We start from the raw sequence: 13,581 nt of genomic DNA on the forward strand, positions 1-13,581 counted from the left end.
TCATTGTGGGAGATGCTGTCATTCATCGAAACATTATCATATATTTTATTTATTTTTAATTAAAATAACTAACTGCATTTATTTGCACTAATTAAGTAGTTATTCTTCGAACAAACAAGCTAAATGCTAATGTAGCTTACCCGCCGTCACTCGGGTACTTCCTACTTTGTGTTTACAAGCAACTCATGTGACGCTGTGTGTTCACACTCTGCTACTGTCTGCGCTAATGCCTCGTCTGGAAAAGTCAAACGGCAGAGGGACAAGAAGGTAAGACTGAGAAACAATAGCCATGTTTAGAAAATATACATGTTAGTTATGTCTAACACTGCTGCTGTGACGTCATCATCATGATTCTCTGTCCCTGTCCTCCAGGCTGAAGCTAGACTGGCAGTTTGTGCAGAGGTTCTGCAGCATCCAGAGAGTTTTGTTCCCATCATGGAACAGTCAGAGTGTGCTAATGTTTGGGACTCTGCTTGTTGTCACACTAACAGGTAAAATATCACTGTTTTAATCAAGAAAAGGTGAAGAAGTAAGAACAAAAATCGTTTTAAATATCAGGTTTTTTTTTTTTTTTTTTTTTTTACAGCATGTATAAATCTCTGTTCCCTTAAAGCAGAAGTGGGCAACTTCTATCACAGCAGGGGCCACAAAAATTGCTATTTTGCATTTTTTTCAGAATAATTTTTGTGTATTTCTGTTATTTTTTTTGGTTTTCCTGTCTTTCTGTGTACTTTTGTTGTCATTTTCTGTAATTGTGTATATATTTTTTGTACGTTTGTTGTCATTTTGTTAAGTTTTGTAGTAGTTTTGTGTGTTTTTGGAGTATTTTTAGTGTATTTTCCTGCAATGTTGTCATTCTTTGTATTTTTAAAAATGTATTCTTGCTTTAGTTTTGTGTATTTTTCTGTCATTTTGGATGTTCACTTTAGGGCCACATAAAATTAGACCAAGGGCCTGAGGTGGCCCCTGGGCCACCAGTAGCCCATGTCTGCCCCGAAGCCTTGTTATTTTCAAGCTGCCCCACATTACAGTCATTTTAATGACCTTTTGCCCTCATTTGTCTGTCCTTTGTGTTACCTTACAATGCAATGTGCTTACTCGTCTTTTTTGTGTGACTTCAGAGCAGATGATCATTTACCAGGTGGGCGTCCTCCCCAGTCACTTCTACAACGTCCTGGCCGACAAAGACTACGCAGGCTTCAGGAGTCTGGTGGGAACAGCCATGACGCTGATTCTCATTAACTCCACTGTAAGTCAACTCACATTAATACCCACTAATATTTCAAGATTTTACCACGTGCACATTTTATTTTTAAAATGACTGCATAGGATTTTCTCAATTGCTTAGTTTTGATTTATTTATTCTTGAACATGTAAAAACATCACATGTAAAAAAAAAAAAAAAAAGGAATGTCACAAAACTAGTTAATGTCCAAATCAAGTAAAAAAAAAAAAATTAAGAACATTTGAATAAAACATTTACATGTTCAAAAAAGGAGTAGGAAGAAGAAGTCTGACTTATTTAATCTCACCCCTTTTGTAACCAGTATAACCAATTTATCTGTACGCTACTTATATATACATACACATATATGCACCCATATATTTATATACAGATAAACACCTAAACGTACACATACAAATAATAATAATTAAAAGTAAAAAACAAATTTCTCAGTGAGCTTTTATGTGTGACCGGGTTAGAATTAGACACTGAACAGCTTCAGTCAGGTTAGCACTCATCCTCTCACTGTCACAAACGTCACTTTCAGCAGGCTTCTCTCCTTGTGTCTCCTTATCATACCATCCATCTAGTTCAAACGATTAATTTTAAATCTCTGGATAGCATTCAGTCCAGCTATATATCCTCAGAGCTTTCCATTTCATTTTATTTATCACAAATACATCAAGTTACTGTATAAAAACAGAGATGTTTGTACCAGACTCTAGCTTAAAAGCTAATTTCCTTCTGTAGTCCTTGGGATGAGAGGTCAAGATGCAATATATACAGTGCAAGTTATGTACATTTTATGGTTGAATAAATAAATAGAATAGAATAGAATTTATTGCCATATGTACAAGTTAAAAAAAACAGGTACACTGGAATTATTGCGCATGGAAAAATTACAAACAACAAATCAGCCAAGACATTGTAATTAGAAGGTGCAAAACAAGGGAAGAACAGAAGTATACTCTACAAAAAAAAAAAAATATATATATATATAACCTGAGTTGAATTTACATATGGCACATAGGTAGGAGAGCGAGAGGTAAATTGTCCACCATGGGGGATTCATTTTTCAATTTCCCAATGGAGGGGGTGGAGTGCTGAAATAAAATTACGATCATTATAAATATCGTTTTAAGATCACTAACTGATACAATAAAACTTCCAGTTGGAATTCAACTCTGTCATTCAGCAGAAATCATTTGTGAATAAATCTCATACATATAATCAGAGGTGAGTGCATTTCCATTGGTCATATCTAAAAATAAAGAAGGCTGGGACTAAGACACGGGCGATCACGGCGACAAAAATTAGAGGTGGCAAAAGTACTAGTTTTCAGTACTCAAGTAAAAGTATAAAAACTTGAATAAAAAATTACTCTGGTTAAAAAAAAAAAAAAAGTATTGAAGTTGCTCCCTTTCTTGAGTAAAAGCACATGCAACTAAATGTACTTAAGTAAAAAAGTAAAACAAATGTCTGTTCAATAATAAGATATATATATATATATATATATATATTTTTTTTTTTTTTTAATAAATCTGTTACCTTTAACACCTGGAGAATTTAGCACTCATAATAAATAAAATGTGCCAAGAAAAAAAGTGAAAATGCTCAATAAAACCCAGAGCAGCTTTGAGTTTAACATTTTTAAGATAAAAACTGTTAAATAGAAATACATTAAATCTGTTACCTTTTATGAACACCTGGAGAATTTAGCACTTATTTGTAAATAGAATGTTTTAAGGAAGAAAAAAAAATGCAAATGCTCAATTAAACCCAGAGCAGCTTTGAGTGTAACATTTTTAAAAACTTTAAAATGTTAACCAAGAGACCTGCCTAAGAGAAAAAAGCTCAAACTACCAACATATGGTGACTTTTTACATTGTGGCGTCATCTTCGAAGGTCTTAAAAGTTCATTTTTAAAATGTAAGGAGTAGAAAGTACAGATATTTGTTTAAAAAAGTAAAGAGTAAAATTAAAAAGTTCCCCCAAAAAAGAAATACTCCTATAAAGTACAGATACCAGAGAAAACTACTTAAGTACAATAACAAAGTATTTATACTTCATTACTTGTCACCTCTGACAAAAACTCACTGTTAAGAGACAAAGTCCCCGTACAAAATGTTCAAAATCAAAAATCAAACTTAGATTATGGCTGTGTAACATTTTATTATGGATAACTGCTTTATAGCTATCAGCTTTAAAAGGTCAGCTTGACATGCTTATTATAAACCCACAGTACACTTTAAACACAGTCTGAACCAAGCCAAGTGCTTGTTCTGAGGGTGTGGCTCGTCTGCTTCCTGTTGATGACTGCTGGAGCTTTAATACAACTATTATTATTACAACATCTGATACAGTCAAACATCACAGAATCCAACTTTAGCCACAAGAATAAAGGTGAAAAATATGACCAAACAACACGTAGGCAACAGTTTAATGAGTACTAACATCCTACTCAAGTAGAAGTACTGTTACTTGAATGAAATTTTACTCAAGTATAAGTACAAACCAAGCCATACATAAAATACTCAAGTACAAGTGAAAAGTACCTCAATTAGATAACACTCAAAGTAAAAGTTAAGTCCTTTAAAAAGTCTTAAAAGGCATTAGATTTATGAATGTAATAATAAGGACTTAAAATGTCTTAAATCAAGTTTTAACACATAATAAGTATGAATTCATGATTGTAATTGGTCTTACATTTTAAAATAAATGGTAAAAAATATGATTTACCGTAACGTTGCACAAGCGCGACAGTGGAACCAACGACAAAACAGTGACGCGTTGCAGTGGGATTCTGAGCAGATGCTTGTCACAACTTTCAACAACATTGGGAAATGTAAATGTAACAAAAATGGTCTGTTCAATAAATATTTATCTTAATGATTATTATTTTTTGTATTTTTGTTTATTGTTTTATAGATTTATGGCTATTTTTGTTTTTGGATTAATTATGATTATTCTAGTCTGTTTTTTTTGTGTGTATTTTACTGTAATTTTGTGTATATTTGTGTGTTTACTTTGAGGGCCACCAGTTGTTGTTGTGCTTACTGTGAAGTTGGTAAATTTAATTTCAAATGTCAATAAAAAAAAGTCTTGAATTGAATTTGAGTAAAGCTGTAGGAACCCTGGTCTGGTCATTTCATTTTTTTTAATACATTTACTCAGTAACTGTTGGGTGTAGAAATGAATCAAATTACTTTACTTCTTTTAAAACATACTTAAGTACAAGTAAAATTACTGATTTATAGTCAAAAAAAGTACGAGTACCCATGAAAGCAACTCAATGACAGTAACACAAGTACTGGTAATCTGTTACTTTCACCTCTGGTTTTCAACCTGCACTTGAACAAAAAAAAAACATTGTATTTTCTTGTAACACACTTTATGTTTGTGCCTCACAGCTGAAAAGTGTGGACCAGTACATTTGTAATCGGATGTATGTTTGCTGGAGGACGACTCTGACTGAGAGCCTGCACTCGTCGTATTTCCAGGGACGCGTTTATTACACACTCAACGTCCTGAGGGAGGATTTGGACAACCCGTAAGCACCGACGCTCTGTGCATGTTGCTTCACTAAATAAAAACACTTGATAACGATGATGCTGTGTGTGTGTTGTGTGGTGTTCAGGGACCAGCGGATCAGTCAGGACGCAGAGAGGTTATGTAAGCAGATGAGCAGCATGGCGAGTCGCCTCATCGTCTCACCGTTCACTCTGTCGTATTACACGTATCACTGCTTCTACAGGTGAGTGTGATGTTTGTCTCTAACTAGTACAGTGCCCGTCACGAGTATGTATTCATATAGTGGGAGGAGCTTAAGTAGAGTTGTCAATTATGGCCAAATGAGTATGTGTTTGAAGGTTGGATGTACAAAGAGGTGTGCATACTCTGTACTCTGTAGTGTTATAAAGGGGTTTATTTGCGGGTGCAAAGTAAAATAGTGTGTGCAATTTCCCTGGTTTAATTTTATGGGACATGCGCATGATAAATGTTTTTGTTGTTTTTTTACTCATTTTTATATTTTTTCGTTTGGTGTATTTTTCTGTAATGCATGTTTTTAGGAGTCATGTGTATTTTTGTATCTTTTTGTTGTCTTTTTGTGTATTTTTTGTACAATTATTGTTTTTTGTTGCTTATTGTAGTTTGATTCTGGAGTCATTTTGTGTATTTTTTGTGTCTTTTTTTTGGTATAGTTTTGTGCATTTCAAGTTCAAGTTCAATTTATTTTCCATTTGCGGTGAAAAGAAACCATATTTGTGCAAAAATACACCAGTATGCACCAGAGACAGCAACAACAAACACCAAAATAGACAAAATAAATGAACACAGTAAAAGTTCAAAGGGATAAATTTCACACTATGAAGGTAATAAAAACACACTTATAACCTACTTAAAACAATACAACAATAAAGCGATACACCAATGACAGTGCAAGAACAGCCTTCAAAGTGTTGAAATCCTTCATTTCTGTTGTCATGAAAAAAAAAGAGAACAATTTTCACATCATTGTGCTTTAGTTTTCATTATCAGTTCAATTCACTTAAAAAAATATTGATTTGGTTCCAAATTTCTGTGTAATTTAGAGGAATTTTGTGCAATTGTTTGTTCTTTCCACAATTTGCAATTAAAAACGACTGTTTATGCCATTCATGCAAGCCCCAAAAATATTATTTCATTAAATTGGTGAATTTGAGGATTTTTTTTTGGTAATTTACACAATACTTAATGTTTTCATTTTTACTTTCTTCTGGGGGCTGAAATAGATGCTCTAAAGGGACGGTTTTCCGAATGTTTAATAATGTTTCTCGTCTGTCCAGCACTGGCTGGATTGGTCCTGTGGCCATCATTGGATACTTTGTTATTGGGACTGTTGCCAATAAAATCCTCATGAGTCCCATCGTGTCGACGCTGTTCGAGCAAGAAAAACTAGAGGGAGATTTCAGGTACGTTCAGTCAAGATTCCTGTTAGACTTCTGCTATATGTTCCTTCACGGATTCAAGCAACTGCCGCTCCATATCAGTTGGTAATCAGAACCATTAAACACTCTGCTTTATGTTTAAATCGATGTCCAACTACTACTAAATTAACTGAATAAATAAAAATAAAATAAAAAAATACTGGGAAATTTTTCTAAAATTACACAAAAAATGATTGAGGTTAGGAAACTGTTGTTTTTGTTTAGGAGGAAGTATCTGCACTTTAGTCACTTTGCTCCTTCACTCTCTGGACAGAACAGGATATGCAGCGTCTTGTATAATAAACAATGGCTGTTATGTTGAAACCATTAGAAACAACAACTGATGTTAAAACCCCAAAAAGCTATTGTTTATGCTTCAAAACACGTGTTTTTTTATGTGCAGATTCAAACACATGCAGATCAGAGTCAACGCAGAGTCGGCTGCTTTTTACAGGTGAGGAAACAATCACATGGTTTGAAACAGGGTTACAATTATGACGTAACTATAATTGTTATTGAGTCCAGATTATTATTGACTTTGTAATTGTAACTGACATGAAAATTCAACGGAAACCTGTGGAACCATGTTACAGTTCTATGACTTACACATACAGTACGTAGTTAATAAATATTAAAATATGTTTTATATAAACCTTTTCCACTACGTGTCAGTTCTCTTGATGATTATTATTCATTTTCATTGATTAGGAAGCCTATCAATGTAACCAAGAGATAAAAACAAATTAGATGATAAATAATATTTTTTATTCGTATTTTACAGCTGGCATGAGTCAAACTGACCCATTATCATAAGAGATGCTAACACAAGGCTTTATTAATTTATTTATTAAAGGCTCAGTAATTCTGATTAATCGTATTTGAACTTGAGTAATTGAGAACGTAATTGTAATTGACTTTCAGGTGGAAAATAATAAAAAATGCCATTCACCGTAAATTTAAATAAGTTGTAATCGAACATGGATAATTGAAGACGTAAATGTAATTTAAAAATGTATTTGACCCCAACCCTGGTTTGAAATGATTGTTGTTTTTATGTAGAGCAGGAAAGGTGGAGCACACCCGGACGGACCGTCGGCTGCAGGCTCTGATACACGTTCAGCAGCGTCTCATCACCAAAGAGCTGTGGCTTTACAGTAAGACCAGTCCTCACACACACACCGAGCCCCGTCTGTTTCTGACAGAAATCATCAAAGTCGACCTCTGACCTTCTCTTTGTCCAGTCGGGGTGAATACGTTCGACTACCTCGGAGGTTTCCTCAGCTACATCATTATTGCCATTCCCATATTTTCTGGTGTTTACGATGGTTTGTCTCCTGGTGAACTGAGCGCAGTCATTAGTAAGGTGAGTATCTATTAGTTTGTAGTGTATAGAAATGGACCTTGTAATGTAAAGTATGTGTTCTCAACCTTGTGGTCAGGATTCCATTTGGGGTCGTGAGACACTGGGAGGGGGTCACCAGATCCCAAGAATATTTTCTGAACAATCTGAGTCCATTTTTGATTATTTTTACCTTTTTTCTGCAACTTGCCTATTTTCATCACTTTTTCTTTCCATTCTTTGGCTCCTTTTAATGCATTTTTGCTAAATTGTTCCCATTTTTGCCAATTATTCATCAAATTTCAATGCCTTTTTTGGAACATTGGGACATTTTCGGCACTTATAAACCCTTTCCACTACTTTTCCCACATAATGTTGCATATGTTGACCCATTTTTGTCACTTTTAACCTCTTTGCAGCATATTTCATGCTTATTTTTTTGCTAATTTAACCAAATTTGTAATTTGTCATGCCCATAATTTGCCAGTTTAAACTAATTACTACTTTTCAAATTACATTACCCATGTCTGTGTACAACCACCTTAAGGTACAGTTGGGATCCCCTGTCTCTGGTTCTATTTTGGGTGTCACGGGCTGAAATGTTTGAGAACCACTGCTGTGAAGAACATCTAGAAATACATTTAAAAGATGTCTTTATATGAGTTTGGCCTCATGTTTAGTTTCCTTGGTGATATTGAGTGTCATACACAGTGTGGTCACTAGGTGGTGCTATAACTCTTCTTCTACAGACTTAAGCAGATGATTGTTTAACCTTGATGCTGTTGCAGCATTGGGATTTAATTTTGTTGTGTATTTTTCTGCATTCACACAATTTTAATAATGTTGGTTTTCACAGAACGATCTCTATTTGTCCTCACACAGAACGCCTTCGTGTGCATCTATTTGATTAATGGCTTCACGCAGATAATCGACCTGTCAACCACTCTGTCAGACGTAGCCGGATACACCCACAGGTACTGACTACACTGTGTGCTCAAATTTACCATCCGATGAGAGCATTTGTGCATGTAGTCCACCTGTTAGTGTGTGTGTGTGTGTGTGTGTGTTTGTCAGAGTCGGAGAGCTCAGGGAGGTGATGGATGACATCCTACGAAAACAGTGTGACTACGACCCAGCATCAGGGGAAAGCTACGACTTTGACAGGTGTGTCCATGCGCCTATAAATCTAGCATTCAGATTGAAGTAGGTCTGGGCGATATGGACCAAAACTCACATCTTGATATTTTTTCTCAAAATGGCGATATATGATATAAAGCTCAATATTTTTAACTCCAAAAAGTCGGTTCATGGTCAAGTTTGCTGATGAAAAATGCCACACAGGCACATTTATTTACAAACAGCTCCACAATATGTGCCACATTTGGCTTTTTCTCCTACAAAGGACAGCATGTGTGAGTGAGTTCTGTAGTGTGGCTTGTTTAGGGGAAGTTCTGGGTTAAAAACAAATTCCGCGAAAAAACAAATTCCGTTGGACAAGCCCCCAATTCATGTTACGCTCAGCCTCGGAGCCCCTGAACGGCACATGTACACGTCATCCTTTACCAGCCTCAAGCAGCACGCCAACACATCTTTTCCAAACTGGGCTATTTATTTGAGCCACATAAGAAAAATAATAGGTACCAAACTGGGTTACGCAGAACCCACAAATAAAAGAACATAAGTTTCCTAGCCACCTGGGCCAAACTGAAGAAAACGTATCACCGCTTCGGTCTCGCTGTGAAGCTGTCAAACGGTCAGCTGTCAGCTGTCAAAGGGCAGAAGGACGTGCTGCGTGCTGGTTGGAGCGTGGGTATAGGATGACCCGCCCTCTGAACCACCTCTGGCACACCATACGTCATCTGGGTCTTTTTGTAGCCGCCCTCCACCGAAGCTCAGCCAATCCGGAGTGGACCCGTTATTCACAGACCACGTAGGTTGGGCTGTTGATAGAGAGACACCCCCCCAGCGCACAACACAGAAACACAAGTAGCACACAAACAAAACTGACATACGACAACAGTCGTAACAGACACACTCAGAAATCTATCTAAGTGCTTTTCATACCTTTCTGAGAAGAAGTGAAAGCAGTGACTCCTAAAACAAGTATTTTAAAACAAAATTAATATATGTAAAAATATATATATCGATATAGGTGATATTGTAATTTTCTATATCGACAAAAAGAGAACTTGATATATCTTGAATCTCGATATATTGTCCAGCCCTAGATTGAAGTATGCACATTGTTTTATGTATGTAATGACAGTTTTTTTTTTTTTTTTCCCCAAACAGTGACTTTAATATCCACGCAGGCCCCGCAGACACCGCCTTCATCCTGGAAAATCTCTCCTACAAATCTCCGTTCTCCGACCAGCTGCTGGTGGACGATCTGAGTCTGAAGATCTGTCAAGGAACTCATCTGCTGGTGGTGGGAAACACAGGCACGGGCAAGACGTCCCTGCTGCGAGTGCTAAACCGTCTGTGGGAGGCAGAAAGTGGTGAGAGCATCCGACAGATGATGTATGACGTTAAGCTCAGGAACTCTGCTCATAGTTCATAAAACAATCCCCAGGTTTCGTCCACATGACGACATGTTTCGGACCCAGAGGAACCCTCTTCCTCCCACAGAAACCGTACCTGACTGACGGCACTCTGCGAGAACAGGTTACTCTCCTCGTATTCATTTTTGCAAGTTCATGTTGTTTTCTTTTTTGAAATAATATGTTAAGGCAGGGGTGTCAAACTCATTTTAGTTCAGTGGCCACATTTACTGTAGACCAGTTTGATCTCAAGTAGGCCACAGAAAAAGAGAAATATCAACATTAAGTTGCCCTTGTGTGCACTTCCAGGATTAAATTACATATAAAGTATATGAGGCTGACAATATTTGTTTTTTTCTGTAATTTTAACTTGGGCCGAATCAGAAGCCCCAAAGGGCCGGATTTGACGCCCGGGCCTCGAGTTTCACACATGCGTGTTAAGGTTTTCTTTTATTCAGATAACATTTTTTTTGGAAATTTACTTTGATCTTCCGACATGTTTCGACTGCAAACTGTCAGTCTTCCTCAGAGGCATCTACTGATTGCTTTGATGTGTCCTTATGCGTTATTTCATTAAAAAAAGGTTCAAAGCATCTACTGAATCATTTGATGCGTCCTTATCAGTTCTTTCATTAAAAAAAAGGATGAAAGCCTCTACTGAAACCTTTGATATGTCTTTCTGAGTTATTTAATTAAAAAAAAGGATCAAAGCATCTACTGGACCCTTTAATGTGTCCTTACAAGTTTTTTCATAAGGAAAGCATCAAATTATCTACTGAATCCTTTGATGTGTCCTTACAAGTTCTTTCATAAGGAAAACATCAAATAATCTACTGAATCCTTTGATGTGTCCTTACAAGTTCTTCCATATGGAAAACATCAAATAATCTACTGGTCGCTTGGGACTACGGTACATCAAAGCATTCGGTAGATGCCTCTGAGGAAGACTGACAGTTGGCAGTCAAAACATGACAGGAGATCAAAGTGAATTTCCTGAAAAAAAGTTTGTCTGAATAAAAGACAACCTTAACATATTGGGTCACTCTCCTCCTTTAGCTTTTCATTTAAATTTGTGTTTCTTTATAAAAACGTCAACACTGACTAAATTATTCTTGTTGAATCTGTTACTAAATAATATACTTTAAATATTTTCACTAAAAGAAGGAGTAACAGAAACTGTCATGTCCAACAGGTGATCTATCCACTGAAGGATATTTATCCTGCATCAGGTGACGTATTCAGTTGTTTTGTTGCTGTGCTCGCCAACACTTTGGTTCTTCTACTTATGGAAAAAAGTCGTAAATATTCATGAAGACCAACGTCCTGTTTTTTCAGGGTCAGTGGACGATGACAGAATTATACAGTTCCTGGAGCTCGCTGGCGTGGTGAGACATAAATCTTTTATTCTCCAAGTCTGTTAATTCACACTGAATGTTTAAAGAAAAAAAAAAAAAATGGGGGTTGGAGGAAACGACGTAAATCAACTTGATTGGTGTGCTTTAGTCCAGTCTGCTGAGACGAACTGGTGGCTTGGATGAAATCGTGGACTGGAGCTGGTAAGAGACGAGCTTTTATACAACTGACACTTTATTCATTGAAGAATAATTTTATGGTCACGTATGGAAATTGTCTTGCTTTTTTTTCACTAAAAACATTATTTCTGACATAGATTGTAGTGACAAATCCCTTTTATTTATTTGAATCCCTTCTTTGTCAGTTTCAAACTTGTGTTTGCTCATATTAACTAAAAACAATGTTAATGCAGGCTTATTATGTGCAGGTATGACGTTTTATCACCGGGGGAAATGCAGCGTCTTTCCTTTGCTCGACTCTTCTACCTGCAGCCAAAATATGCAAGTGTGTATATTTGGACTCAATATTCCGTTTAAAACATTATTTTTCTACATGTGCTGCATCTGTTTTCCTTTTTGTTTCTTCAGTCTTGGATGAAGCCACCAGTGCTCTGACGGAGGATGCAGAAGCACAGCTATACCGTACCTGTAAACAGCTGGGCATGACCCTGGTCAGCCTGGGACACCGTAGCAGCCTGGTGAAGGTAAGCTAAGCTCAACTATAAATTATATGAATAAAACAACCCTACAGCCTTTTAAAAGAATCATTATTTGCCAAGTAGAGTTTGAAATAAACCGAGGAATGTAACTTGGTGGATGGTGTGAAAAAACAAACCAGAAACTATAATAACTAGAATATTTGCATTTCCGGAAGAAAATGCATGTGAGGATGTGGGTGCTGGCCCACGTCGCACTGCATTAGCATCAGCTAGCATTAGCCTAGCAATGGCAATAACTTAGCAAAAGCTTAACGTTAGCAATAAGGTTGAAAAACGGTGAAATGGGTTGAAAAAAAAAAAAAAAAAAAAAAAAAAAGCTGAAATTTCCAATTATAGTGGATGAGAACAAACAATTGCACAGGCGATAACTCAAAAAGTTTAAAAGGTACAAATGGATACATGCCTCCTGCATCCTCACTATTAATAATAATACTGTAATATATTGTCATTGTCATTAATTTGGCAGGAGGGTAAAAGTTGGTGAAAAACTTAATGTGTAGTTTTTTTGACTAAATTTCAGGACTCGTTAGCGCCACCTAGCGTTTGTAACTTTCCACTGGTTTAATCTAGCTGGATGGCATTAGGTAGGTAGATGCCTTGAACTGTGACTAGCAAAAATGTAATTTGGATCTATAACCTAAATCCAACAGGAAATCTTCAATTTTGAATTCGGCGAGCCAAATTTGGCACTTTTTCCTCATTATTTGGCCAAACCACACCGGCTTTAAAAACAAACTCCTCCTAGAGCGTCCATAATTTCCCCTTGAAATTTTGGATTCATATGTTCTTGACAAGATGTAGACAAATAGTTAAAACTGTGAGTTTTTACTACATTGCCAGGCCTACAGGGGGTGCTAAAGTTTTACAATTTTAAAACTGGAAGTTTTGGAATAACTCATTCAATCAAAACCCAAAGTCATGTGCAGAACGGGAAACACATTCTACACACAATGATAATGACATTATACCAGAGGATTGATTGAGTCCGACAGTGATTTGTGATGACTTCCTGTTTGTTCCAGTATCATGACATCCAGCTTAGGTTGTGTGGAGAAGGCCGATGGGAGTTAACTAAGATAAAATAAAACACCAGCATGAGCCTCAGAGAAGAAGAAGAAGAAGAAGAAGAAGCCATGTGACTACAGTTGTCATTACAAAGAGCATGTCTTTATTTAAGTGCTCTTTGTGCACTATTCTTCTGTGCATGCAGGCTGACTGTGAATGATGGAAAAACACAACACCAGCATGTATCTGCTATGTTTACAGCCCAAATCCAAGAATGTGAGTTCTTATACCTGATGGATGTTTTTTTTTAAATAAAAAAATGTTTTCTTATCTACAAAACAAAGAACTCATTTGGTCATTAAAACATTTTGTACAAAGGTACACATCTGGTTAATTAAGATCTGAGTGCAAGTAGCCCCAATATAGGCACTGAT

General features: G+C 36.4%; 1 protein-coding gene across 1 annotated transcript; it reads left to right on the plus strand.

Annotated features, from left to right (window-relative positions):
- The first annotated feature begins 226 nt into the window (after window positions 1-226).
- Window positions 227-13,486, plus strand: abcd4 (ATP-binding cassette, sub-family D (ALD), member 4). The gene is made up of 19 exons (XM_028439394.1): window positions 227-267; window positions 373-491; window positions 1,122-1,249; window positions 4,636-4,775; window positions 4,863-4,979; window positions 6,052-6,177; window positions 6,596-6,646; window positions 7,252-7,346; window positions 7,434-7,555; window positions 8,414-8,505; window positions 8,606-8,695; window positions 9,824-10,029; window positions 10,104-10,195; window positions 11,264-11,300; window positions 11,407-11,456; window positions 11,575-11,627; window positions 11,852-11,928; window positions 12,012-12,127; window positions 13,165-13,486. The coding sequence occupies exons 1-19, from the start codon at window positions 227-229 to the stop codon at window positions 13,225-13,227; spliced, it is 1,815 nt and encodes a 604-aa protein (XP_028295195.1). The 3' UTR covers window positions 13,228-13,486.
- Window positions 13,487-13,581: the final 95 nt, after the last annotated feature.

Source organism: Gouania willdenowi, chromosome 24 (assembly GCF_900634775.1).
Source record: "Gouania willdenowi chromosome 24, fGouWil2.1, whole genome shotgun sequence".
In the NCBI taxonomy this organism is placed as follows: domain Eukaryota; kingdom Metazoa; phylum Chordata; class Actinopteri; order Blenniiformes; family Gobiesocidae; genus Gouania; species Gouania willdenowi.